The sequence below is a fragment of the Ochotona princeps genome, chromosome 24, assembly GCF_030435755.1.
Source record: "Ochotona princeps isolate mOchPri1 chromosome 24, mOchPri1.hap1, whole genome shotgun sequence".
NCBI lineage: Eukaryota > Metazoa > Chordata > Mammalia > Lagomorpha > Ochotonidae > Ochotona > Ochotona princeps.
The window spans coordinates 17,233,338-17,256,107 of NC_080855.1; the positions used below are offsets into that span (position 1 = coordinate 17,233,338).

Here is a 22,770-nt window from a genome sequence, read left to right on the forward strand (position 1 = left end):
AAGCGTCTAGCCTCCATGTGGGTGGGCGTTTGTACCTCCCCATGCAAGGTGCCGTGGCTGTTCCTGAAGAACTTCACCCGCACAATGGGTCCTTTTAGCTCATCACATGCGATGCCCCGTCAAGGCGCAGTTTGCCCTATTCAGGGTAGGTTGGAAGTAACAAGATTCTTTTTTTTTTTTTAAAGATTTATTCAGTTTATTACAAAGTCAGATATACAGAGAGGAGGAGAGACAGAGAGGAAGATCTTCCATCCGATGATTCACTCCCCAAGTGAGCCGCAACGGGCCGATGTGCGCCGATCCGATGCCGGGAACCTGGAACCTCTTCCAGGTCTCCCACGCGGGTGCAGGGTCCCAAAGCTTTGGGCCGTCCTCGACTGCCTTCCCAGGCCACAAGCAGGGAGCTGGATGGGAAGTGGAGCTGCCGGGACTAGAACCGGTGCCCATATGGGATCCCGGGGCTTTCAAGGCGAGGACTTTAGCCGCTAGGCCACGCCGCCGGGCAGTAATAAGATTCTTAAAGCCTTGCAAGTTAGCGGCTTTGAGGTGAACTTGGGCTTCAGCCTTCTCTCTCTGCCCCTTCCCCAGCGGGCTCTGCAGGCTTCTTAACTGGGAAGACATCTCCAGCTCCAGGGACCTGCTGCCTGCTGCACAGTACACCTGCTGCATGCAAAGGCGTCTCCGGCGGAGGCACTGCTATGGCTTACCTATTAAATAACTGGGTACACCTCTAACAGGGCTTTAAGGTGTGTTTTCTACATACTTATTCCTTTAATATCCTAGTCCATTCCTTGACACATTAAAATAAAGATCAAACTAGATTTCTGTAAGACAAAAAGTTTTATTTTGCTTTTTGCCTAGAAGCAAAACCGATAAAAATTAAAGTATAAAAATAAATACAATTTACATTAATGGACATTCCAAAGTAAAAATAATGATAGAAAATAATGTATATAAATTAAATTCAACAGCACAAAACAACGTCTGGCACTTTTATAAGAAAAAGCTGTTAACAGTTAAAAAAAACACTTTAAAAACACACTCAAACTTCTTATGCTTAATCTAAAATGAGTTTTAACTTTGTCTCAAATGTACTACAAACTTCAGCTAATCTGCATCAGACTATACACAACCTTTAGCTTTTCCCCTGGGATTCCCAGTCCATGATCAAGCCGAACCCTGGGAATTCAGCCTGATTATGCACAGTCCAATCCCATTCCGAAGATAATAACTGGATATACTTTGCCCATAAATAAAGTCATAATTTGGACTGTTTTTTTGACTGCCTTCTAATTTTCTGGTTCACTCGTTCAATAAATAATACATCTCAATAAAGTCAGATTTATACCCAGAGTAGACTATTATTTTCTTTCTACAGCTGGCTATAAAAGTTAAATTTTAAATCAAATTGGAGGGAAAAAAAAAAAAACCAATTCTCCATATCCTTCAAAGAGTATTATGAATAAATACAGGCTTTTTCGAAATACCAGCATCTCTTTAAAATTCAAGTGAGAAAGATTAAATGACCACATTCCTAATTCCATGTGAGAAGCACAAAGCCCTTTTTAGAAAGGGAATGATAAATGATTTCTCTTTCATAAAATGACATTCTCTTGGTAACGTTTGTTGGTTGGTATGTTAGCGGAAAAATTCTATCACTTCCTTAAGTAATGTAGAATCCAGCTAGGCAATATTACTAACCCATTTGGAATATGGATATATTAAATAGCCCTTTTCTTTTTTCTAAATCAAGCATGCTAGGAGATAAAGCAGACTTTGAATAAACAAAACTTACAGAGTAAATGGAAAATGTGACTGCATGCAGCACGGTATTCTTGTTTCACAGAAATGGACAGAATGCGTTCCTAAGTGCTGCATTCCCCAACATTGTGCTATCTTCCTCGGGTTTATCATCCCGCACACAAAGGCCACGTGCCCCGGTTCAGCGTCGCTGACAGGACCAGGGTAAGTTCAGGAAGCCCAGCCTTTCTGTAAGACAGTTGTGGACCGGAACATATGCTTCCATCCAAATGGTGACCCACACTTCCTCTGCGGTGGACTCCAGGCAGACCACAGCCGGCAGGCAGCATCACGTCTCCCGTGCTCACAAAGTGACACAGAGACTGAGCTGAGTATCTGGAAGTTGCCACACCAGGGAAATCCATGCTTCTGCAGTAATTTCACCTTTGCTAGAACAGTATCTAAGTTGTTTGTCAAATTCAGCAATCGGTGGGCAGATACGACTGACATGTATGTATTTTGGAACCTGTTTATAATTTTCCCTGTCTCTTCAGTATTTCATAAAAATAGATTCCAAACGTCCTTTCAGTTTACAAAAAGGGGCTCTGTAGGCATATGAGAGCATAAAACAAACTTAGGTCTGAGCAGCTTATGTACAAAGTAAAGCAATTATTCAGCTCTATCCCAACCTAATAACACGAGGGGGGAACAGGGCTGTGGGGCAGGATTAACCAGTGTGACCAAATTAGCCCATAACTGCTCAGCCCTTTGATGTCATCCAGCCTGCATCAACAAGGGTCCAGGCTTCAGTAAAAAACCTGGTACAGAGAAAATAATATGGGTGATTAAATCTTCCCACTCTTTTTATCCTAACGAATGCTGTCTTCTTAAATTGTCGCAACATTTGGCCGCTTTCTTTGGATTTTTCCTGCATATACTCCTAGAAAACAGAATAAAACCAGTATTATTTCTCAATGTTGGAGTTTCTGTAATGATATCACTTAATGAGTGCTGACTATATAAGCGGCACTAGGTTAAGCGATACCAAGTGTTATGTTTCATGTTTATTTAAAATCACTCTGAGGTCAAAGCTGTTCCTGCCACGTCCAGACACTACAATGGGGCCTCGGCACCAGAGGTGCAGGTGGGAAATGCCGTATGTTCCAGTCACCTGGTTATTTTCCCTAGCCACTTCGCATAACCGTCCCTTCCTCTACCCTACTTAGCCGGCCTCTGGATCCCAGTATAAACTCTTTAGTCAAGCACAGCACATCAAATGAGGAAAAATGTTTTCAAATACATGACTTCAGATGCTACGACTGAGTTTGTACAAAACAGTCACTTGCACTGCATTGCAGCAGATTGTAACATTTCAGAATTCTACTTCAATTTGATTATGACATTCTGTCACCATAAAAAAAATGAGTTTTGTATAACTTGCTTGATTGAGGGCTGGTCTCCATGTAGATCAAATTGAAACATAATTCCAAACGTGTTTGAAAAAGCTCTGGACGCTTAAAAACCAAAGCAAGAAAGCATGAGCCTTTCAAGAGCAGCTGTATTTTGTAGCATTTTCATCAGTTTCCCAAATTCTGCTTCCTGACCTGAATAAAATACTTCTGACTCTTTCAACTGTCTAAGTATGCACCTTATGTATAAACAATGAAACAGGGATAAATTTCTGCATTTAAACACATATGAATTACACATGCTGAGTTATTTTGCATCAGTGATTCGGCTGCGAAGCAGGAAGCTTGCACGGTGCCAGAGCTGCCCAGGCTGCCCTTCCTTGTGCCTCGCTAGCTGCAGATGACTGCCTGTTCACCTTTGCTACTGCTGAGTCCCACGGAATAGAAACAGAAGTTGCTCCTTGGCTTCCAAGTTCACACGTGACAAAGTAGTGGAGATGAAATGCATGAGAAAAGAACATGGAGGAGAGTAGTCACTGTGGTGATGCGCGAGCAGTAGGCAAAACATTACTAATTCCACAGTGATTTTCCAACCAGCCAAGATTGATCACACTGTGAACATGAGAAAGACTGATACTGCAAATCCCACATGTTTCCACTAGCAGCAGAGATCGGGTCTGGCCTGGGGTCTCCTGAATGGTAATCTTTCAAACGAACTCATTCTGATTCCCTCTGGACTAAGCAGGGTCCTCCAGAAATATGATCGCCTTTCAGCCCAGTCCACTGACTGCTCCAGAAGTTTCAGGAAGACGACCTTTCAAATGGTCCTGCATGGGGGTCAACATTTTGAATTCTGTTTACTATGTACTTGCAAAAGGTCAGCAAGCATTTCAAAGTTACAATCAACAGCCTGTCCCCTCGCTGAACTTACGTGGCGATAAGCGTCAACAGACTACCGCTTGCTCCCTCCTCATCTGGAGGAAGCCACTTGGCAATAAAAGCTCTGGACTTTACCTAATCATATGTTCATACATCAGAGCTGATTAAAAGTTTAATCTCCAATGCTTGATTAGTTTTCTTTTAAATGTTTGAAAAGCAATCCAGTTAGAGCATAGCATTTTAGAAATATTGTCAAATGGATCACATAATTTTTGGTTAGCTTAATCAAGGTGTCTTCACAAACATACCTAGAAATGTTAAAACATTTGGTTAGGCGCTTTGGATTAGCTCAGCACTGAATTTTCCTTCTTGCCACCATAAACACATTTAAAATAGTTTTGACCTTGACCCTTAAGTTACCATCAAATAATGAACACGGAAGAGACTGAGCTCAAGTTCCTTCCTGAGCAGGAAGCTGAGACCCCCTCCCCGCTGGCATATTCACACAGGATCCTGTGGTCAGAGGAGGAAATGTTTCACTCCCTTAGGCATCCACATAGACTCGCCTGGGCACTACCCTTGTCCAGAGATGAAGGCACACATAGACTTCCTTCACTCATTTACAACAAGGTTTTCTGAATGCAGCAGATAGTTCCAGAATAAAGCTACACTGCACTTCCATCAGGACTGGGGCCGCAGCATGACTGTGACTTCTGACCTCCGCAGAATACTATCAGGGCGGGTCACCCACAGGGACAGCGGTGAATATGCCAGCGTTATGGTGACAAGGCAGGCCGGTGGCCCGGGGCAGCCGCCTCACTCCTTCCTCCGGGATGGGCTTTTGGGGATTCATGTTCTACACACCTGCCACAGGCGCTCTGTTAGGCACTCTGCTCTGTGAAGGCTTCTGTCTACTGTGCACAACCCCCTTCACTGATGTCTTAGGGGTTCTAATTGAATATAAAAAAACTGAGTGAGTCACTTGCATTCAAGTCGGAATGTTCAAAATTCAAAGAAAGCAACCACAATGCGTCAACTGCTGAGAGCACTAGGGACCTCCTGCACAGGTAGTTACGGGGTGCTACACTCTGCTGCCTTCAGCAGCAGACCAGAACCATGGCTTAAACTTCGTTGGAGAATCACTTTGGGGATGCTGAAGTTACGACACGGATATTGGAAATAGTTCATGAGTAAAATGACATGAAGTGGAAAGTAAAAACATGCTAACGTAAGATGGTAATTACAATATAACACACAACAGTAGACCAAAGGGGGTTAATTTTTAAAGACAAAACCTTAAAAGATCTTTCCCAATACTATGAAAGATGTTGTATCTGAAGTAGTTAGGGAACAGCATGTATACTCTTCCCTCACAGGGCTAATTTTCATTTGGAAGCTTCTGCCACGCCCATGTGCACAGGGGTCATTCTTACCCTTGTCTACTAAGTAGCCTATGAGCAGGTGCATTCTGGCCTTGGATGGGCTGAAGGACTCTGTTGACAAATTAAATAGAAAATTAATTTGACAGGATCAGTTCTGCTCTCCTGGTTCTTTTTCAATGGGTAAAAGGTGACAGTGAGGGAGAAGCCATCAATGCAATTTTATGGACTAAGTATTACCACAAGGCAAAGCAAACCAGTGAACAGCTTATTAACATGGTACAGATTTTCCTCACCAAAAGCCTTATCTCAGGAAAGAAATGTCCAACATACATGTTAAATCTTGTGTTTATAGATAATCAGACACTTTGAAAAGCCAGATTTTCCTTTAAACCATGTAAGAGAAGAAAATACCACTCATTTCAAAGTGGAAAATGAGGCTAAAATACTAAGTTAGCTTTCTAGGGTTATTAAATAAGCACTAAAGATCCTGCGGACTGTGGACTGAACTCAAGAGACATATCAGGTTCAAATTCCTGTTGGAGATAGCATGTGGTACAGAAACTTCCAGGCGCACCTGGCCTGACACATGAGCAGGTGCACGAGCAGGTGTGTGGATCGGAGCCTGACAAGACTCCAGCCAGGCGGCACAAAGTGGCTGACACACACAGAACAAAATCAACAACAAGTCAGGGATACAATTTCCTTTACAAAAAAACAAAGGCCTGGCACTGAGACCAAGTGATGTATCTCACCTTGTTTCAGCTGGATTTTGTCTGACCAGAAATTTCTTATTTGGCATTCCCATTTCAGCAGCTCTAACACAATGAGGACACAAACAACATATTTAGAAAAGAGAAGAAAACACACTTACAAATGCGCTAACGGGATGGCAGAACAAGTCAGCATTTATCTGTTCAAAGCTGCACTAAGCATGGCCAGTACTACTGCTCAGAAAAAAAAAAAAAATTAACAAATAGTTATTGGGATACATGTCCTATTAAGTTTCATTCCAGGAAGTTTAAGGGGCAGTGAAATAATATATTCCAAATTGTATAAAAATAAACTTTGAATAAAAGGATTAGCTATTTTAAGCCTGATGAATTGAATACTGATAAAATTGTACATTATCAAAATATTAAATCGAATTTTATCACCTTATCTGAATGAATCTTTAAATAGAAAAAGGAGGTTTCTATTAGCTCAGTTGCAAAAAAGTGAACTGCTATATATTTTAATTTTGAACATATAAACGGCAGATGACTAACAGTAGTGGGTTTGGTGACACTGTGATGTGTAAAAAAACAAAACAAAACAAAACACGAAAAAGCTTCTTACTTCATGAACTTCTTCCTGTCCAGAGATTTCTGGGTTGCAGCTGAAAGAGCCACGCGGGGGCTTTTCATCTTATCCTATAAAAACCAAAAGTGACATGAAACTCCCCTGGTACATGAAAGTCTTTCTACTAAAATTTTTAACTTTCACATATATCTTTCTTTATAATTAAAACAACTTGATTCTAAAACTGAGTGACCCTTTCCAAAGAATAATATAAATTTTGCTCATCCGTTTTCTGTCAGCCACACTAGGATCACTGGTTCAAAGCCCAGATTGTCAGTACCCAGGTTGATAAACTCGACAAGCCAGCGCTGCACATTAACTCAGGACATGTTTCCTTTTTTTTTTTTAACATTTACTTTACTGGAAAGGCAGATTTACAGAGAGGAGAGATAGATCATTCCCCAAATGGCCACAATGACAGGAGCTGAGCTGATCCGAAGCCAAGGAGCCAGGATCTTCTTCTGGGTCTCCCACGTGAGTACAGGGTCCCAAGGCTTTGAGCCATTCTCTGCTGATTTCCCAGGCCACAGGCAGGGAGCTGGATGGGAAATGGAGCACCCAGGACACAAGCTGGTGCCCATGTGGGATCCTGGCACTTGAAGGGGGAGGATTAACAAACTGAGCCACTGTACCAGACCCTGGGCCTGTTTCTTTAACTCTTTAAAACAAGCAAAAAAAAGTAAAATCCACATGACAGTTTCAACTCCACAATCCCATCACAAAACAGCCTGAAATCTTTCTGGTGAGTTTGGTGACACTGTCTACAGATTTAAATGTTGCTGGTGGGGTGGGTGACGAACACTGTGCTCCGTATACCCACATCCCTCATTGCAGTGATGGGATTCAGATATGGCTCCACTCCCAATTCCAACTTCCTGCTGATGTGCAGCAGGGAAAGCAGCAGGGGAGGGCTCCAAGAGCAGGATTCCTGCTTCCCAGGGGGAAGATCCTCATTCAGTTCCTGCCTCCTGGCTTCAGCCCAGCCCAGCTCCAGCTGTTGCAGGTATCTGGGGACTCAAACAGTGGGCAGGAGTGGGAGGTCTCTGTCTCCCTCACTCCATCTCTTCCCAACCCCAGATAAATCCTTTGTTTAATGTTGCTGCTAATTCTATGCCTACCAACTGTGGGGAGAGCACTGAGGCCAATACATACAAGTGCTCTCAGCCACCCCAAACCCAGAAGAGACTCATTCATTCACCACAAAAGCTTTAACATACCATTTGCCTGAGCATTTTCTCTTTGCGAACTTCTCGGTCGTGATGTAGGATAGACATTCTTTCAGCTGCATCCATGACAAAGAATATGTCATGAATACCATACAGGGCCGCTCGCAACTAGATTTCAAAGACAACAGCGGATACTGTTAAAAGATGAGGTTAGCTCCAGCATGCACCTAGGTCTATACGCACTTGTTTGACTGCGAAGAGTCGAAGCAGCCTTCACTAAGCTCGCTCTCAGGGATGACTGGAGGGGGAGGAGCAGGACATCCACTGGCGGCCAGCTGCCTGGCGCACACACCTACCTGAGCCAGCACTCTCTCCTGCAGAGAGGCGTCCTGGGCCGAAACAGCACCTCTCTTCAATGGCGCTTCTGACTGGAAACTTCTGATGAATTCCATGGTATCCTGAAGAAGAAATGCTCCATCAGAAACACTTTTCTCTAAAGATATTTGAGTACTAGAGTCCCCTTTTGTTCCTGTTCTCAATCTAACTAAGAACACAAACGAAACTATCACTTAACAATATCAATCAGCACGCACTTCAGCGTGAGTCAAAAATAAATGATTTCATTTTACATAATATTTTTTTTTATGTGGCAAATTCTTTATTCCAAGTCACATAATAATAATAGTTGATATTTCTTAAACATTAAAAATTTACCAAGACTATCAGGCTTACAAAACTGTTGGTGATTAAAAACGTTGGCTCTCCCTAAGCTGTGGACTCGTGTCGGCTCAGCTCTCAGTAAACTTATAGGAGCTCAGACAGGCCCAAACCGCGTATGCTCTCCAGCAGCCTTACTTTCACAGTTTGCCGAAGTTGCTTCAGCTTATCTGTCTGCATAAGCCTCCGGGTAAGAAATCCTTTGGCCACTGCCGTTATTTTATTAAATTTTGCTTGTACTTCTGGACTAATAACCTAGGAGAAATAAGAGACATATGGTGTTTTGAGAATCTGAGCAGTGAGTGGCATTTCCTAATCTATCACAATGAATTCCATTCTTCGGTTTGTCCTGTGAAGTTTCATCTGTACTAAAACAAACAAACAAATAAAACAAAACAAACAAACCCTAAGTTTTTTGAGGCATGACAAAAACAAAGGATGTTCATTTTACAACGGAAGACAAAGCAGCTCTGGAAAGCAGCCCAAGGTGGACATTCAGCCCCAGAGTTAAGATGCCAGCGTGCCATCTCAGAGTGCCTGGCTTTGCTGGTAGGTTCCCATGCCTCACTTCAGCCTTCTGCAGTTCCTGTCTGGCAACAGTCTTGGTAGCTCACATGACTCTTGAGTGGCTGGTTCCTGCTCTGGCCCCTCTTGGGGCCACTGTGGCCCAGCAGATGGGCGTTTGACAGCTCTCTCCATTTTTTTTTTAAAGATTTATTTTATTTTTATCACAAAGTCAGAGATACAAAGAGGAGAGACAGAGAGGAAGATCTTCCGTCCGATGATTCACTCCCCAAGTGAGCCGCAACAGCCGGTGCTGCGCCAATCAGAAGCCGGGAGCCAGGAACCTCTTCCGGGTCTGCCATGTGGGTGTAGGGTCCCAAGGCTTTGGGCCATCCTTGACTGCTTTCCCAGGCCACCAGCAGGGAGCTGGATGGGAAGTGGAGCTGCTGGGATTAGAACCGGTGCCCATATGGGATCCTGGCGCATTCAAGGTGAGGACTTTACCCACTAGGCCATTGCGCTGGGCCCAAGAGCTCTCTCCTTGTTTCTCAGTCTCTCAAATAAACGCATAGCAACTCAAACAGACAGATCAATGGGTTGATGGGCTGATGTGGGTGTGCCTACCTGAGACCATCTAGCTTTAACCCTTCCAAAAGGCCTTGTTCCTGATAGTTTGGTCAAGCCACTAGTGGACGATCCCCAAAGGTAGAAGGGGGCTTCACTTGCAGAACCAAAGCTATACTGCAGAGAAGAATTTGTGAAACCTGGAGAGCATAAATACATGGAAAGTATCATACTCAATGTCACGTAATGAGACTGTGCAGAACCCCCAAACACATTGTGGCTCTCATTAACCATGCACCTGCAGCAGATCCACACACCCCACTCAAACATTGACGGGCCTCCCACTTATACACCAGCTGCCACTTTTCAACACAAAAAGCATCTCAAGATAATTGGAGATGGGACGATAAGCTCTTATGGGGCCCGGGAATCAGGGGTAATTTGAGTACACCCAGGAGAGAGCCGTGCTGCAGTTGAAGAGTATCACTTGCTGCTCGAACGAGCACAGGCTGGGCTCTAGCCCAAGTTCCTAGTCTCTTCCTAAGGTAGTCTTCTCACACACACCTGCTTGCCCATCTCTGATCTGCCATCATTTTGTGTTTCCCTGGTCCCTAAGCAGCTGGCGAAGAGCAGTAAGTCAGACATGGAATGACTGAAGTGTGCCAAACAGAGCATGGGACTGCAGGCTCATTGATTGCTCATGAAAATGGAGTCCTGAATATTTACCAGAACTATTCAAAGCTGATGTATGCAGCGAGTCCATTTGACAAAGCATTGATTCCAGCAAACCAGAATCATTGATTTTTCTCCATTCCAAGTCGACTGCATTGTTAATATCCAACTCTGAGGCATCCAGTGTAGCTGCCTTCTTCTCTTTTAACATTTTCTCCTGTTCTTCTATTTCCTGCAGATTGACAGTATGTTATAATGTAGCATATCTTCTCATTACATTCAAAACTAGTGTCATTGCAAGCTTAGCCAGAAATTTGTGTAACTTCTAGTAAATTATTATTAAGTTTTCTCCCTTCAAGAGTTTCACTGATTTTAAAATGTGACATGTGTTAACCTAATGATCTTAAAACACTAACTCTTGCAGAAATGTGTATTTCAGTATTTATAAAATGTCTTCTAAAAATATTACAAGTTTTGAGTCAAGGATTCAATCAAGAATCTTTTTGGTAAGTCATGCAATTACTTTTTATGTAAGAATTTGAATAAGAAACCTCACATTTTGACAGCAAAAATACTATTCTCTTCATGTATCAAAATCAGTAACCCCTTTAAGGTTAGAGCTATGGAAAAGAAATTACAAGCATCCTATCCATGAAGGCTGCTGGGCTGAGTTATATTTCTGAGCCCTGGCCGCCTCCACTTCAATGCCTCACCTTCTGCAACCTTTCCTGCTCCTTTTCTTGCTCAGCTATGAGCAGCGATAATTGCTGGGCATGCTGTTCTTCTAGTCTCTTCCGCATTTCTTCAAATGCCAATATCTTGCTTTTTAGTGTCCCCTCACCTTCTGAAAAGAGATACGATCCCTCAAACTTAGAAAATGTATAACAATATGTCATATTTTAAATGCTATCAATTGAAATTATGCTCGTGGAGCCAGTGCAGTGACTCAATTGGCTAAATCCTCCCTAATTCAAGTGCCACAATCCCATCTGGGTCCCACTTCATGTCCCAGCTGCTCCATTTCCCATCCAGCTCCAATATTTTTATTGGGAAGGCAGATATACAGAGAGGAGGAGAGACAGAGAGAAAGAGCTTCCATTCACTGGCTTACTCCCCAAGCGGCTGCAATGGTTGAAGCTGAGCCAATCTGAAACCAGGAGCCAGGAAATTCTTCCAGGTCTCCCACACGGGTCCAGGGTCCCAAAGCTTTGGGCTGTCCTCGACTGCTTTCCCAGGTCACAGGCAGGGATCTGGATGGGAAGTGGGGCCGCTGGGATTAGAACCCATATGGGATCGCAGCACATTCAAGGCGAGGACTTCAACCACTACGCTATCGCCAAAAATAAATAAATCTTAAAGAAATTTATGCTCCTGAATAGAGTAATCCTGGATCTGACATCATAGAATCCAGATAAGGCAGGTCTGGACTGTGAACTGCCATCTGCTACTCTTTTATACTACCCACCAAGGCCTGTCTCACAACTTCTACTCACTCAGCAACTCTCATCCAGGTGCCTAGGCTTGACTCCCAGCTCCCTCCCTTTTTTTTTTTTAAAGATTTGTTTACTTTTATTGGAAAGTCAGATTTATAGAGAAGAGAGACAAAGAGAAAGATATTCCATCTGCTGGTTCCCTCCCCAAGTGATCACAGCGGCCAGAGCTGAACAGAGCAAGAACCAGGAGACTCTTCTGGGTCTCCCACGTGGGTGCAGGGTCCAAAGGTTTTGGGCTGTCCTCGACTGCTTTCCCAGGCCACAAGCAGGGAGCTGGATGGAAAGTGGGGCTGCTGGGATATGAGCCTGTATCCATCTGGGATCCCGGTGCATGCAAGGCAAGGACTTTAGCCACTAGGCTATTGCACAGGGCCCCCCAGCTCGCTTTCTTAACTCCAGCTTCATGCAGATCCTGGAGACAGTGGTGAGAGCTCAAGCAACTGGGTGCCTGACCCCCATATGGCAGTCCTGGATCACACTCCAGGCTCTGGCTACAGACTCTGCAGCACACAGTGGCAGATATTTGGGGAGCGAAGCAGCAGATGGGAAATCTTCCTATTCTCACATAAACTTCAAAAAAGCACCGAATTAAGGTTTCACCTGCCAGGTGGGTATCAAACATCTCAAAGTTTCCTTACCTTTGAAACTAGTCTCCAGTATTTTATTCTTGCTATTGTAGACAGATCCCTTGGGGTATCTTTTCTCTGGTAAATGCGGCCTTTCCTGTTCAGCCATTCCAGTCGCTAGGCCATAAGGGTAGTTTTCTTTCTGAAAACTATCAATATCTAATTCAAGTCTCCGTTTAACTTTCTCCAAACTGTTATCCAGAAATTTTTCGCTCCCGTCGGTCATGGCAGGTGTGTCCACCTGCTGTCTGGGGTTTTGGTTTTGCAACAGTAAAGGAGACGGATTTTTCACATCATAGGACTTATTCAGCTCCGTCTGTAAACTGCAGTTTTTCTCTGACATACTGGCTGACTTGAGTCCACTCAAGGCACCAGAGCTGTGACTTGCTATAGGCTGGCTAGCGGCGTAGGGCTCCGGCAGTCTTGGCACCACAGCACAAGGCCTGGGCACTCCGTGTGCACCTCTCTCATCAGGCGTTATCCGACCTTCCCCAGCAGCAAGGCCGGGAGAAACTTTATTTTCTACCTGATGGCCTGGAGATTGACATGCCTGATCTGACTTACCTAAAGTGGTCTCTTCCGAAGCTTCAGAGGTTGTTTTGCTAACGTAAACCTTGCTTGAACAAACTCCTGCTAAATCCATGGGTAACTTTGGCACAGTTTCAGGCACATTTGGTTTTTCATTGCGATCCTCCAAAATTAAGTCCACTGCCTGTTCTTTTCCTTTGGGACTTAATTCGCAGGCATTTATTGGATTATTTATAAGTATATGACAGGCTGATGAAGGTCTGGAACGCCTTCGATGCATCTGAGGGCTCACACTTGGCTCTGGGCTGGGCAGTTTGGCGTAGGAACCCGTAAGACTTTTGATAACATTATTTTCAGTAGCAAAAGGAGGAGTAACATGGAAGTCAGAGTCAGAACCTGCGATGGTGGGATGACTGGTTCGGACGGAGAGGTCACCCTGAGGAGAGCTGGCTATGACAGACACACTCATGCTGCTGGCGTGAGGGGCAGCACCTTGCAGAAAGGCGCTAGGCTCGGGAAGGCTTGGCTGATCGGTGACCGCTGAGCCACAGGAGCCACAGTGTGAGCTCACCGGTGGGGCCTTCCCCTTGACACCGCCAGGTGCCTGGACAGCGTCATTTTCTTTGTCTGAATGACTCTCCCCAACACTTCTCCTCATGCTGCCTCTCAGTCCACGTCTCGACTGCTCCCTGGCTAAATATTCCTTGGACTTCTTCATCAGGTTCTGCAAACTCAGTACGTAGGGATCTGGGATGACATCGGCCAAGAGTGCGGGATCCAGGTCTTCTTTTGGGGGGATGGGGGTGGCAGGGCGGGGAGGGGGCGGCTCCTGGGCTGTGGCCGTGGCCGTGATCGGGGAGGTCTTCGAGGAAGCTTCCTTTTCTGAGTCACTAGCATCTGAACGATCACGCTGCTTCGCAGAAATCGATCCTCCCAAGTCTCCAGCCAAGTCCATCTCATGAGCTTTACCCAGGTCCTCGTTATCCAGAGGTAAAATTCCAGTTATCTTTTCAAGCTTTGCTAAAGTCACATGTTCAGCAGGGCTTGGCAAGCTATTCGCTGGCGGATCAGGGGCATTCAAGTTTCGGATGTCTGAGGTGGAGTAAACAACTTCCTTCTCCCACTGATCAAAATCACTGGCATTAGGTGCTTTTCTGACCTGAAAAGGGAAATTTTAAAAAATTAACATATTTCCTCCCTACACAAAAAGGTTTCCATTTTACTGAAGATTTAATCACATGGGGTTCAAATCATTAGAAGAGATCTCTGCAAAATACTAGCCTATTAAAAAAAGGAAATTTCCCCATCTGATACAAATGAGATATATATATATATATATATTCATATATAGATGTATAATTTAATCTTGAAATAGAGGTGTTTATGTATTATCAACATCGCGAACATCTCCTCTTATTATGATAGTTGGCATCCAAGGGTAACGATGTATGGGATAAAGAGCAGAACTTGTTAGCTTACACAACCTGTTACCTCTATAATCAGGATGAACCTGTCCAGAATACTACTTATGCCAAAATTCAGTAAGACTCCTGACTCTAACATGACTTACACTAAGGTTTAACTGAAACTTCTCCATGAAAAGGAAATAAACGCACTTTGTCAGCTCTACCATGTAACTTACATTATACAGAAATTAAAAACAATTCAACTTAAAATTTAGCTCATTAAAATTAAGGCTTAGATAGCAACCTGTTTTGGAATAGGCAAAGTAGGTAAAATTTGGTTACCTGAAAATGAGAACTATATAAAGATTATTATACAAGTATAACCTTAAACTGACAGATATCATTATGGTATTATCATAAGAATGCAGACTCTTAGAACCCTGAATATTAACACACATTCAGGTTGTTTTGTAGGCGCTTGGTTTTTTTGCGTTTTGTTTTTTTCCCCACACCATATGGCCCTCCTATTTTATCTCACAAATCCCAAGACATGCAATGGTCTCCAGGTTCTCAACCATGCAATAAACAGCCACAACAAAGGACCAAAATAAAGCCAAAGGGACTCACATTCCCCCAAGCCCAAGCACGCTCCTAGGTGTAGGCGGATGAGACCGAGTCCTCTCATAAGAGGGTTCGCACTTCACGTGGCTCACATTCAGCAGCTGTGTTTTGGGGGCACCTCTAAGATGAGCCTTTGGTTAGACCAGCTCAGCAATGATAACAACAAAAACTTGTCACAGGGGGAGCAGAAAGTGTTTCTTATGCAATTACTTCATCGCAGCTCAACACTGCACATGTTCTTCTAGACAGAAAGTTTTCAGGCTCATCATCTTCTCCCAAAGGACCATTTTGTTTCAAGAATAGAAAATAATCTAGCAAGTCAAAAACCTGCCTGTTATTAAGTGCTATGTGTTACATTTTTAAACTTAATATGCATAGTAATTACAATCTACAAATAAATATCGGCTACCCACACTGCTTACACTGCCCACAGAGGTATGGAGTGAGTGGTTACTGGGAACTACCTGAAGCGAGTTTATAGGGGTCAGCTAGTATGAATCACAAAGACAAACTACAAACTCCTAAGATTACTGGGACACAAAAAAGGTGTAACCAGCATAGCAGAAATATAAGAAAGTAATTATTTATTATTTATTCAATCTAATTAATTTGTTTTTCATTTTATTGTGAAATGATCCAGATCTTAAAACAAAATGTTTATACAAATTTAAATTAATCTAGACCAAAATAACTGCAAAAGTTGCAGAAGTGTTATTTAAATGGCTTCACTTAGATGCACCCAAGCAATTCTGTTTTGTAACCTCAACTGTATTCTGCATATCTAAGAGCTAAAAAGGGAGAGGGGCTTATTTACTGTAACAGAGGAGAAAGGGGTCATTTACTCAGCAGTCTGATTAGCTCAGAGGTAAACTACAATAGGCACCCCATCACTTTGTCACTGAGAATTCAATGTTCATAGAGTCATGAGACACAAACACTAAGCAATTCTCTTCAGTGTATGGCTCCATTGTCTAACCATCCTCTGATTCAAGTACCCAGCACCACTAATGAGCAAGTAAATTCTCTTTGGAGTAACTGAAATAGAATAACACAAATTAGAAAGCTTCTCAAGCCTAACAGTGAAGTATCCTTGAAATTAAGAGCAGATACATTTCTATTTAAGCACAAATACACTTCCGAACGGTTACCACCCACGCTTACCTCAGGATCCCTCATCAGAACCTAGAAGAGCTTAGAGTACACACCTGAACGCTGTCGATGATCTCCTGGACACGACTCAGCAATGCTTTCTTCCTATTCTCCTGCTTTCTTGCTTCTACATCAAGTGCTTTCTGCTTTTCTTGCTGCATTTCCTTCCTTTTCTCAATGTTAAGCTGTAAAACATCATGAGGATGTAATTATTTATTGACTAAAAAATTCATAGAATCAGGAAGTTTTGAACTAGAACTAATAAAAACATGTATAATAGGCCAAGCTGATCACTGGTGAGAGAAATATGGACTGCAGTGGGGAGTACTTCCTGGGGGTGGGCAGGTGGCATTTCCTGGCGGCGACAACAATGCTCTGCGTAGCTGGGCGTTATAGAGGTGACACCAAGCAAAACCAACAAAACCCTAAGACCCAAGAGCAATGCATTTCACTGCATATAAATTATTCTCAACTGAAAAAGAGGTGAAATGATTAAAGACAAAGAGGTAAAAAAAAAAAAAAAACTATCCACTTATGCTCTAAAATAGCAGCAATAAAATGAGCCCTCCTAGCCGCTGCTCAGTTTTGCATTTCTCATTTGACAATCTTTCCCCCCAGGCGCCTGAGTAAGCACCTAAATGGCTCACACACACGCAGTACCTGTGACCCAGGTAGCACTGTGAGCATTCTACATGTATTTACTCATTCTCAAAACAGCCTTCTATGGTAGACCCTGTTTTCACCCCCCATTGAACAAAAAAAGAAACAGATCCAAAGCTCCCTGAGCAGGCAGGTGGCTAAACTTTTCTGGAGACCAGGCCCTTAGGAGGCCAGGCTCTGCAGCCTCTAGCAGCTGCAGAGCCACCTGTGGGCCCCCCACCCCGAGACCCTGCCGGCACAGGCAGCGCTGCCTCCTCTCAGCCACGGGTATCGGGTTCGCGGCACCATGGTTGGCGAAACTGGCCCACTCCTTGCAGGCAGCCCATCTTTCACTACTTGAACAATGCTTGCACCCATCTTTTGGAGCACACATCTAATTGGAGACTATTCCCAGAAGTGGAATTGCTGAGTCAGAAGCTATCTATACTCTCAAGGCCTGATACGCTTTGCCACACTGCTCTCCCAATCACGGCGTTAAGTGAGGATCTCAGAAAAAGTGCCAGAAAAGTCCAGATCTTCCCTGCATCCAAGAAACAGCAGGTACTGTCAGATCTTTGTCAGCTGATAGGTTAAAAACTGCCCAGCCACCTGTACTTCCCCAAGTGTGAATAAGACCAAGGCATCTTCTTTTTTTCCAAATATTTACAAACCTTTTATGCACTGCCTTGGTAGCTAACCACAGAACAAAAGTCATTTACAAAGAAACAGAGTTTACCAGCGGAGAAAGCACGGCCACCCCACGGAAGTGAATCAGCGAGGCACCCTCAGTCAGGGCTGGCAGAAAGTTCTCTTGGGGTCTGGAGGCATCGTGGATTCTGGCAAGGCTTTTTTCACAGAACGTCTCATATTCCTCCATTGTCCAACAGTCACACTACGAGAGAGCAAAATGTTGTTTCTGACATCCGGAGAAGGAAATAACATCTTAATGACTCGTGTGTACAGTGCCTGGTGTGTAGACTGTGAGCTATTGCTAGCATTCACAATTCTTTTTCTTTTTTTTTTAAAGATTTATTCATTTTATTACAGCCAGATATACAGAGAGGAGGAGAGACAGAGAGGAAGATCTTCCGTCCAATGTTTCACTCCCCAAGTGAGCCGCAACGGGCCGATGCGCGCCGATCCGATGCCGGGAACCAGGAACCTCTTCCGGGTCTCCCACGCGGGTGCAGGGTCCCAAAGCTTTGGGCCGTCCTCGACTGCTTTCCCAGGCCACAAGCAGGGAGCTGGATGGGAAGTGGAGCTGCCGGGATTAGAACCGGCGCCCATATGGGATCCCAGGGCTTTCAAGGCGAGGACTTTAGCCGCTAGGCCACGCCGCTGGGCCCAGCATTCACAATTCTTACAACTGACCTTCCCAGAACTGTTTCAGGTCTGGTCACAAGCTAATTCTTACGTCCAGGAAAGGCCCTGCAAGCCCTGCCCAGTGAGACCTGCTCCAGGGCAGAAACACACCAAAAACTCACAGCAACCTTAAAGCACTTACACTTCAGCACCACCTTACTAACTTCTGATCCTAAAGCAGGGTGGTAGATTCTTCCACACAATGCAAACAACACACACACACACACACACACACACACACACACACACGCTTAATCAAACAAGGGCAGAAATGCTTTGTAGGGGGGAAAAGATGGGAGGGCTATTTAAATGAAAGTACTTACTTTCTTTTTCTTCACCTTCACTAAAAAGGAGCCCAGGAATTTCACAAAAATTGCGATGGTGGTTATGAAAGTACAAAGTATTTCAGATTAGCCAACATATCCATTCATTTAGCAAATGTTAAACATAACATCACATGTAGCACTGCTTTTTTGACAAGCAAGAGAAAGAGACTTTATCAGTCAGAACCAGTAACGGCACCAGCTGTGGCAACAGACAATGTCCTGCAGTAACATCTTTAAGTGCTCCTATTCAAGCAACTACTTAACAAAGAGAGAGATGGAGAGACAGAGAGAGAGAGACAGAGAGAGAGAGAGAGAGAGAGAGAGAAAAGACAGGGGAATTCAACTCATGACGTAGGATAAGCAAAGATGAAATAAGACAGAACATAATAATATAATACTGAGACTGAAAAGTACTCAAAATTACAGCACAATAAAGTGAAAGGGACCATTAAAGTATAATTACAAATGAAGAAGAGTATATTCAAAATTATGCTGTAACTATAAAAAGTAAATGTATAGGGCCTGGCAGCGTGGCCTAACGGCTAAGATCCTCGCCTTGAAAGCTCCGGGATCCCATATGGGCGCCGGTTCTAGTCCCCGCAGCTCCACTTCCCATCCAGCTCCCTGCTTGTGGCCTGGGAAAGCAGTCGAGGATGGCCCAATGCATTGGGACCCTGCACCCGCGTGGGAGACCCGGAAGAGGTTCCTGGTTCCCGGCTTCGGATTTGCGCGCACCGGCTGTTGCGGCTCACTTGGGGAGTGAATCATCGGACGGAAGATCTTCCTCTCTGTCTCTCCTCCTCTGTGTACATCTGGCTGTAATAAAATGAATAAATCTTTAAAAAAAAAAAAAAAAGTAAATGTATAGCTGCTTCTGACTATGAGTTTTACCAAGAGAAACACTTGCTACCATTCTGTCAATTACATTTCCACATAATTTCCGAAGGATTACACACCACATGCAAAATGACACTTTAGTTTCAGAGAAATAGTTCTCTACACTGTGAATGCGATTATTTCATAAGCTTATATTAATAGACAAAAAATAAGTGTACTGCAGAACCATTAATTTTAAAAATTATTCACATAAGAAACAAAGACGGACCGGAGACAGAGCTCCCATCAGCTGGCACACTCCAAATGCCGCCAGCATCCAGGACTGCCCCCCAGTTTCCACCTTCAGGAAGCTGCAGTCAGCAGCTGCCGAGGGGAGGTGGGAGGCTCTGACATGGGACTTGGGTTTCTTAACCAGCATCTATGCCACATGCTTGCGTCTACATACCCACCTTTTAGGCTATGTTTTAACCTCCACTATGCTACCTTAGCAACCAAAACATGCAGGAGCAATACAAATGAACTCACTTCTGCTAAGTTATCTCAAAAATTATGTTTTAGAATCCAATCCACATACGAAACATTCCAGGGAACAGAGATAGAGTGTGCATATAAATAATGCAGTGCACTTTCTATAAATACTCGCACATGACATCCAGCTCGAAAGGTCTGGAAAATTTAAGGAAATAAAACACCTTAAGAAAAGCCACAGCTTTCCTTTCCCTCCATCAACACAGATGCCTCACTGTTTCAGAAAGTCATTTACATTCCTTAAACAACACGTGTACATGCCACACACTGCAGTCCATGAACAATTCATGGGAGATGCATATTATGAAAAAAACTATCCAAGGATTTCCAAAGTTTTCTGCAGATGGCTGTGTTGCACAGTTGAGTATGCGGTTCTAGCTCCAAGTTTCTCTTCCTGCTAACGCAGCCCCTGGGAAGCAGTGGTGATGCCTCAAGTCATCGGGTTCCTGCCAGCCCCACAGGAGACCCGGACAGCCCAGCTCCTGACTGCGGCCAGGCCTGGTGCTGGCCAGCACAGGCATCTGAGAAGTTTATAGATGAGGGAATCTGTGTGTGTTTAAATCATTGTGGTTTTTTTTTTCTGCCAAAATAAACATTTCTTTTAGTTCCATTTCCCCACAAAGCTTGTGAAGCATTCACATAAGTGACACACAGATATTATTCCCACTGCAGCATAACAGACAGCATATGACAATGCACTATTCAAATACAAGTGCTAATGTGGAGGTTATGGAAATGACCAACTGATCCTGGACACAGCTGGATTCTTCTGTATCAGCAGGGCCGTCCCCACAACAGAGAGTCACTCATCATGACACATTTGAATACACCCTGCTTCGATCACTGCCATTCTCCCTGCTGTCCCCCAACCGTCACTGCACTTACCACGCTCTGAAACTACCTTGATCGCTTTGGTTTTGGTCTGTCTTCCTCCACCGAAACCTAAGCTGTATGAAGCACAGTACCTTCTTGATCTTGCACATGGAATCCCCATTACGCAGACCAGTGCTGGCATCCAGCAGAAGTTTCACGGATGGTCCTTAGCCTGGGGGAGCCAGCACTTCTCCACTGTGCTGGAGGCCACATAGAAAGGGGGCAGTCTGTATCCCCTGCTAAGTGCAGGCACTGCATCCCAGACCCCAATTACCACTGGGAGCCAGAGCCTGGACGACTCGGCCATTGCCACCGCAAGGCGACTGCCCTATACTTCACCATCAGACAGTGCTCGTCCATGGGCGTTAATAAGGCCAGCTGCTGCAGGTCCAGGCACGCCTTGTCGTCTCCATTTACAATATGGGGGATGACTGACCCTTATTTAAATGAGCCTCTGGACAAACCCAATGGATTCACCACCCTATCTGCTATTCATCAGGGCCAGACCAGAAATGTCCCTGAAGACAAGAAGAAACAAAATAACACAGCCAAGATCCTGCCTTGTTGTCCGACACCAGCTGCTTACCCACTACAACACCCAAAGGCACAAATGCTGTGTACTGGCAGTAAGGACCCTTTTCACTTCTTTCCTTCTTTCTTCTCTCTCTCTCTCTCTCTTTCTTTCCAACCAGGGGGGTTAAAACATAACAAAGGTATAACCCACTTAACACGGGAGCCACGTGTATACAGTATCCGAGAGACAGCCGTCTTCTCGGGCACACTACCTGGGTGTTCTAGGGCACCTGTAAAGTGGGGCTCAACAGGGTAAGACTCTCTGGGGTATTTGGTGAGAATGAGAAATCGGCAACACGTTAGCAAGAGGATAATGGTTATGATGGCTTGTAGCTAGACTAGCAACTCCTGGGGGAGGGGAATGGGAGGGGAAGGAAGGGGAGCCACAGTGCCTGAGTTCCTGTTAAGAAGCAAATGTGAACTTAAAAACTCAGAAAAGGGGGCTACAGCTTCCTGGCTTTCCTCTGTCTACACCCCTTCCCAACCAGAGCAATCTCTAGCCGGCTGCCGGCTGTCCTACCAGGGAGTGGAAGATTGGGTTTCACACCGGATCACAAGCAAACGCTGCATTAGCGGCAGGCTAGAGAATTCGCCATGCTTCTAGAGTGGCAGACAGCGCTCCCAGAGCGTTCAGAAGCGCATCCCAGGACGCACAGGGAGGAAAAGCTCCCGGTCAGCAACAAGGGGCTCCCCTGCTCCATCCTCTGCCTTCGTCCACTCAGCACCTTCCATCCAGCTCCGTCCCCCGAGCCCACTGCGCGGGGCCAGTATCCGCGCACCGCATTCCAGCATCCCCTGCGTGCCCAGGAAGCCGGCCCCGGGCATTCGCCTCCCCACCCACACCCGACAGCTTCCCAGCGGCTGGGGGCCCCAGAGCCCAGCACGCACCCCGTCGTCCCCTCAGCACCTCTGGGCACCAACGTCGCCTCTCCCCGCCGCGACGCGCGGAGGGTCGGCCCCTCCTCATTCACACACCTGACGCCTGTGCGGGCCCGTCAGCTTTTCTCCCTTCGCCACCAGCCTTGCCAGAAATCAAAAGGTTCAACTGGTACTGAGACAGAACAGTTCAGGCTGCCGCCGCCGCCTTCCCCTCCCCGCCATATTACGGGTTTCAGAAGCGACAACGCGGGCTCCTGGCAACCGCCGCCGATGCCGCCACCTAGACTCCACCCCTCAGGGCGGGCACTTCCGGTCACGGCTTCGCGGGCGGTTAGAATGACCGGGCCTGAGAAAACTACAATCCCCAAGATGCACTGCGCGGCCCTGACCAAGGATGTATGTTTTGCGCTGAGCGGTATGCATCCTGGGAAATGTAGTCTTTACTGCTACACCGCGCTTCTAGAATTGTATTTTGCTATAAATAGAATGCTCTTCGAGGTCTATAAGCATGAAGTGTTCCATAAAGTTGCCTTTTATTTTTGCTTATTTTAATAGACAT

The 22,770-nt window shown here is 44.9% G+C and overlaps 1 protein-coding gene across 3 annotated transcripts; it reads right to left on the reverse strand.

The window, feature by feature from the left end:
• Positions 1 to 1,998: 1,998 nt before the first annotated feature.
• Positions 1,999 to 22,532, reverse strand: CCP110 (centriolar coiled-coil protein 110). 3 transcript variants are annotated; one of them, XM_004586782.2, is made up of 15 exons: positions 22,308 to 22,532; positions 17,570 to 17,725; positions 16,251 to 16,379; positions 12,503 to 14,177; positions 11,085 to 11,215; positions 10,426 to 10,603; positions 9,760 to 9,899; positions 8,770 to 8,886; positions 8,271 to 8,372; positions 7,966 to 8,082; positions 6,746 to 6,819; positions 6,163 to 6,225; positions 5,462 to 5,521; positions 4,893 to 4,978; positions 1,999 to 2,680 (listed from the first exon to the last, which is right to left on the reverse strand). In XM_004586782.2, the coding sequence occupies exons 2-15, from the start codon at positions 17,708 to 17,710 to the stop codon at positions 2,628 to 2,630; spliced, it is 3,066 nt and encodes a 1,021-aa protein (XP_004586839.2). In that variant the 5' UTR covers positions 17,711 to 17,725; positions 22,308 to 22,532; the 3' UTR covers positions 1,999 to 2,627. The 3 variants fall into 3 exon arrangements, with proteins under 3 accessions (XP_004586839.2, XP_058536587.1, XP_004586840.2); XM_058680604.1 differs by having other exon boundaries at positions 22,221 to 22,532; XM_004586783.2 differs by lacking the exon at positions 4,893 to 4,978 and having other exon boundaries at positions 22,308 to 22,531.
• Positions 22,533 to 22,770: the final 238 nt, after the last annotated feature.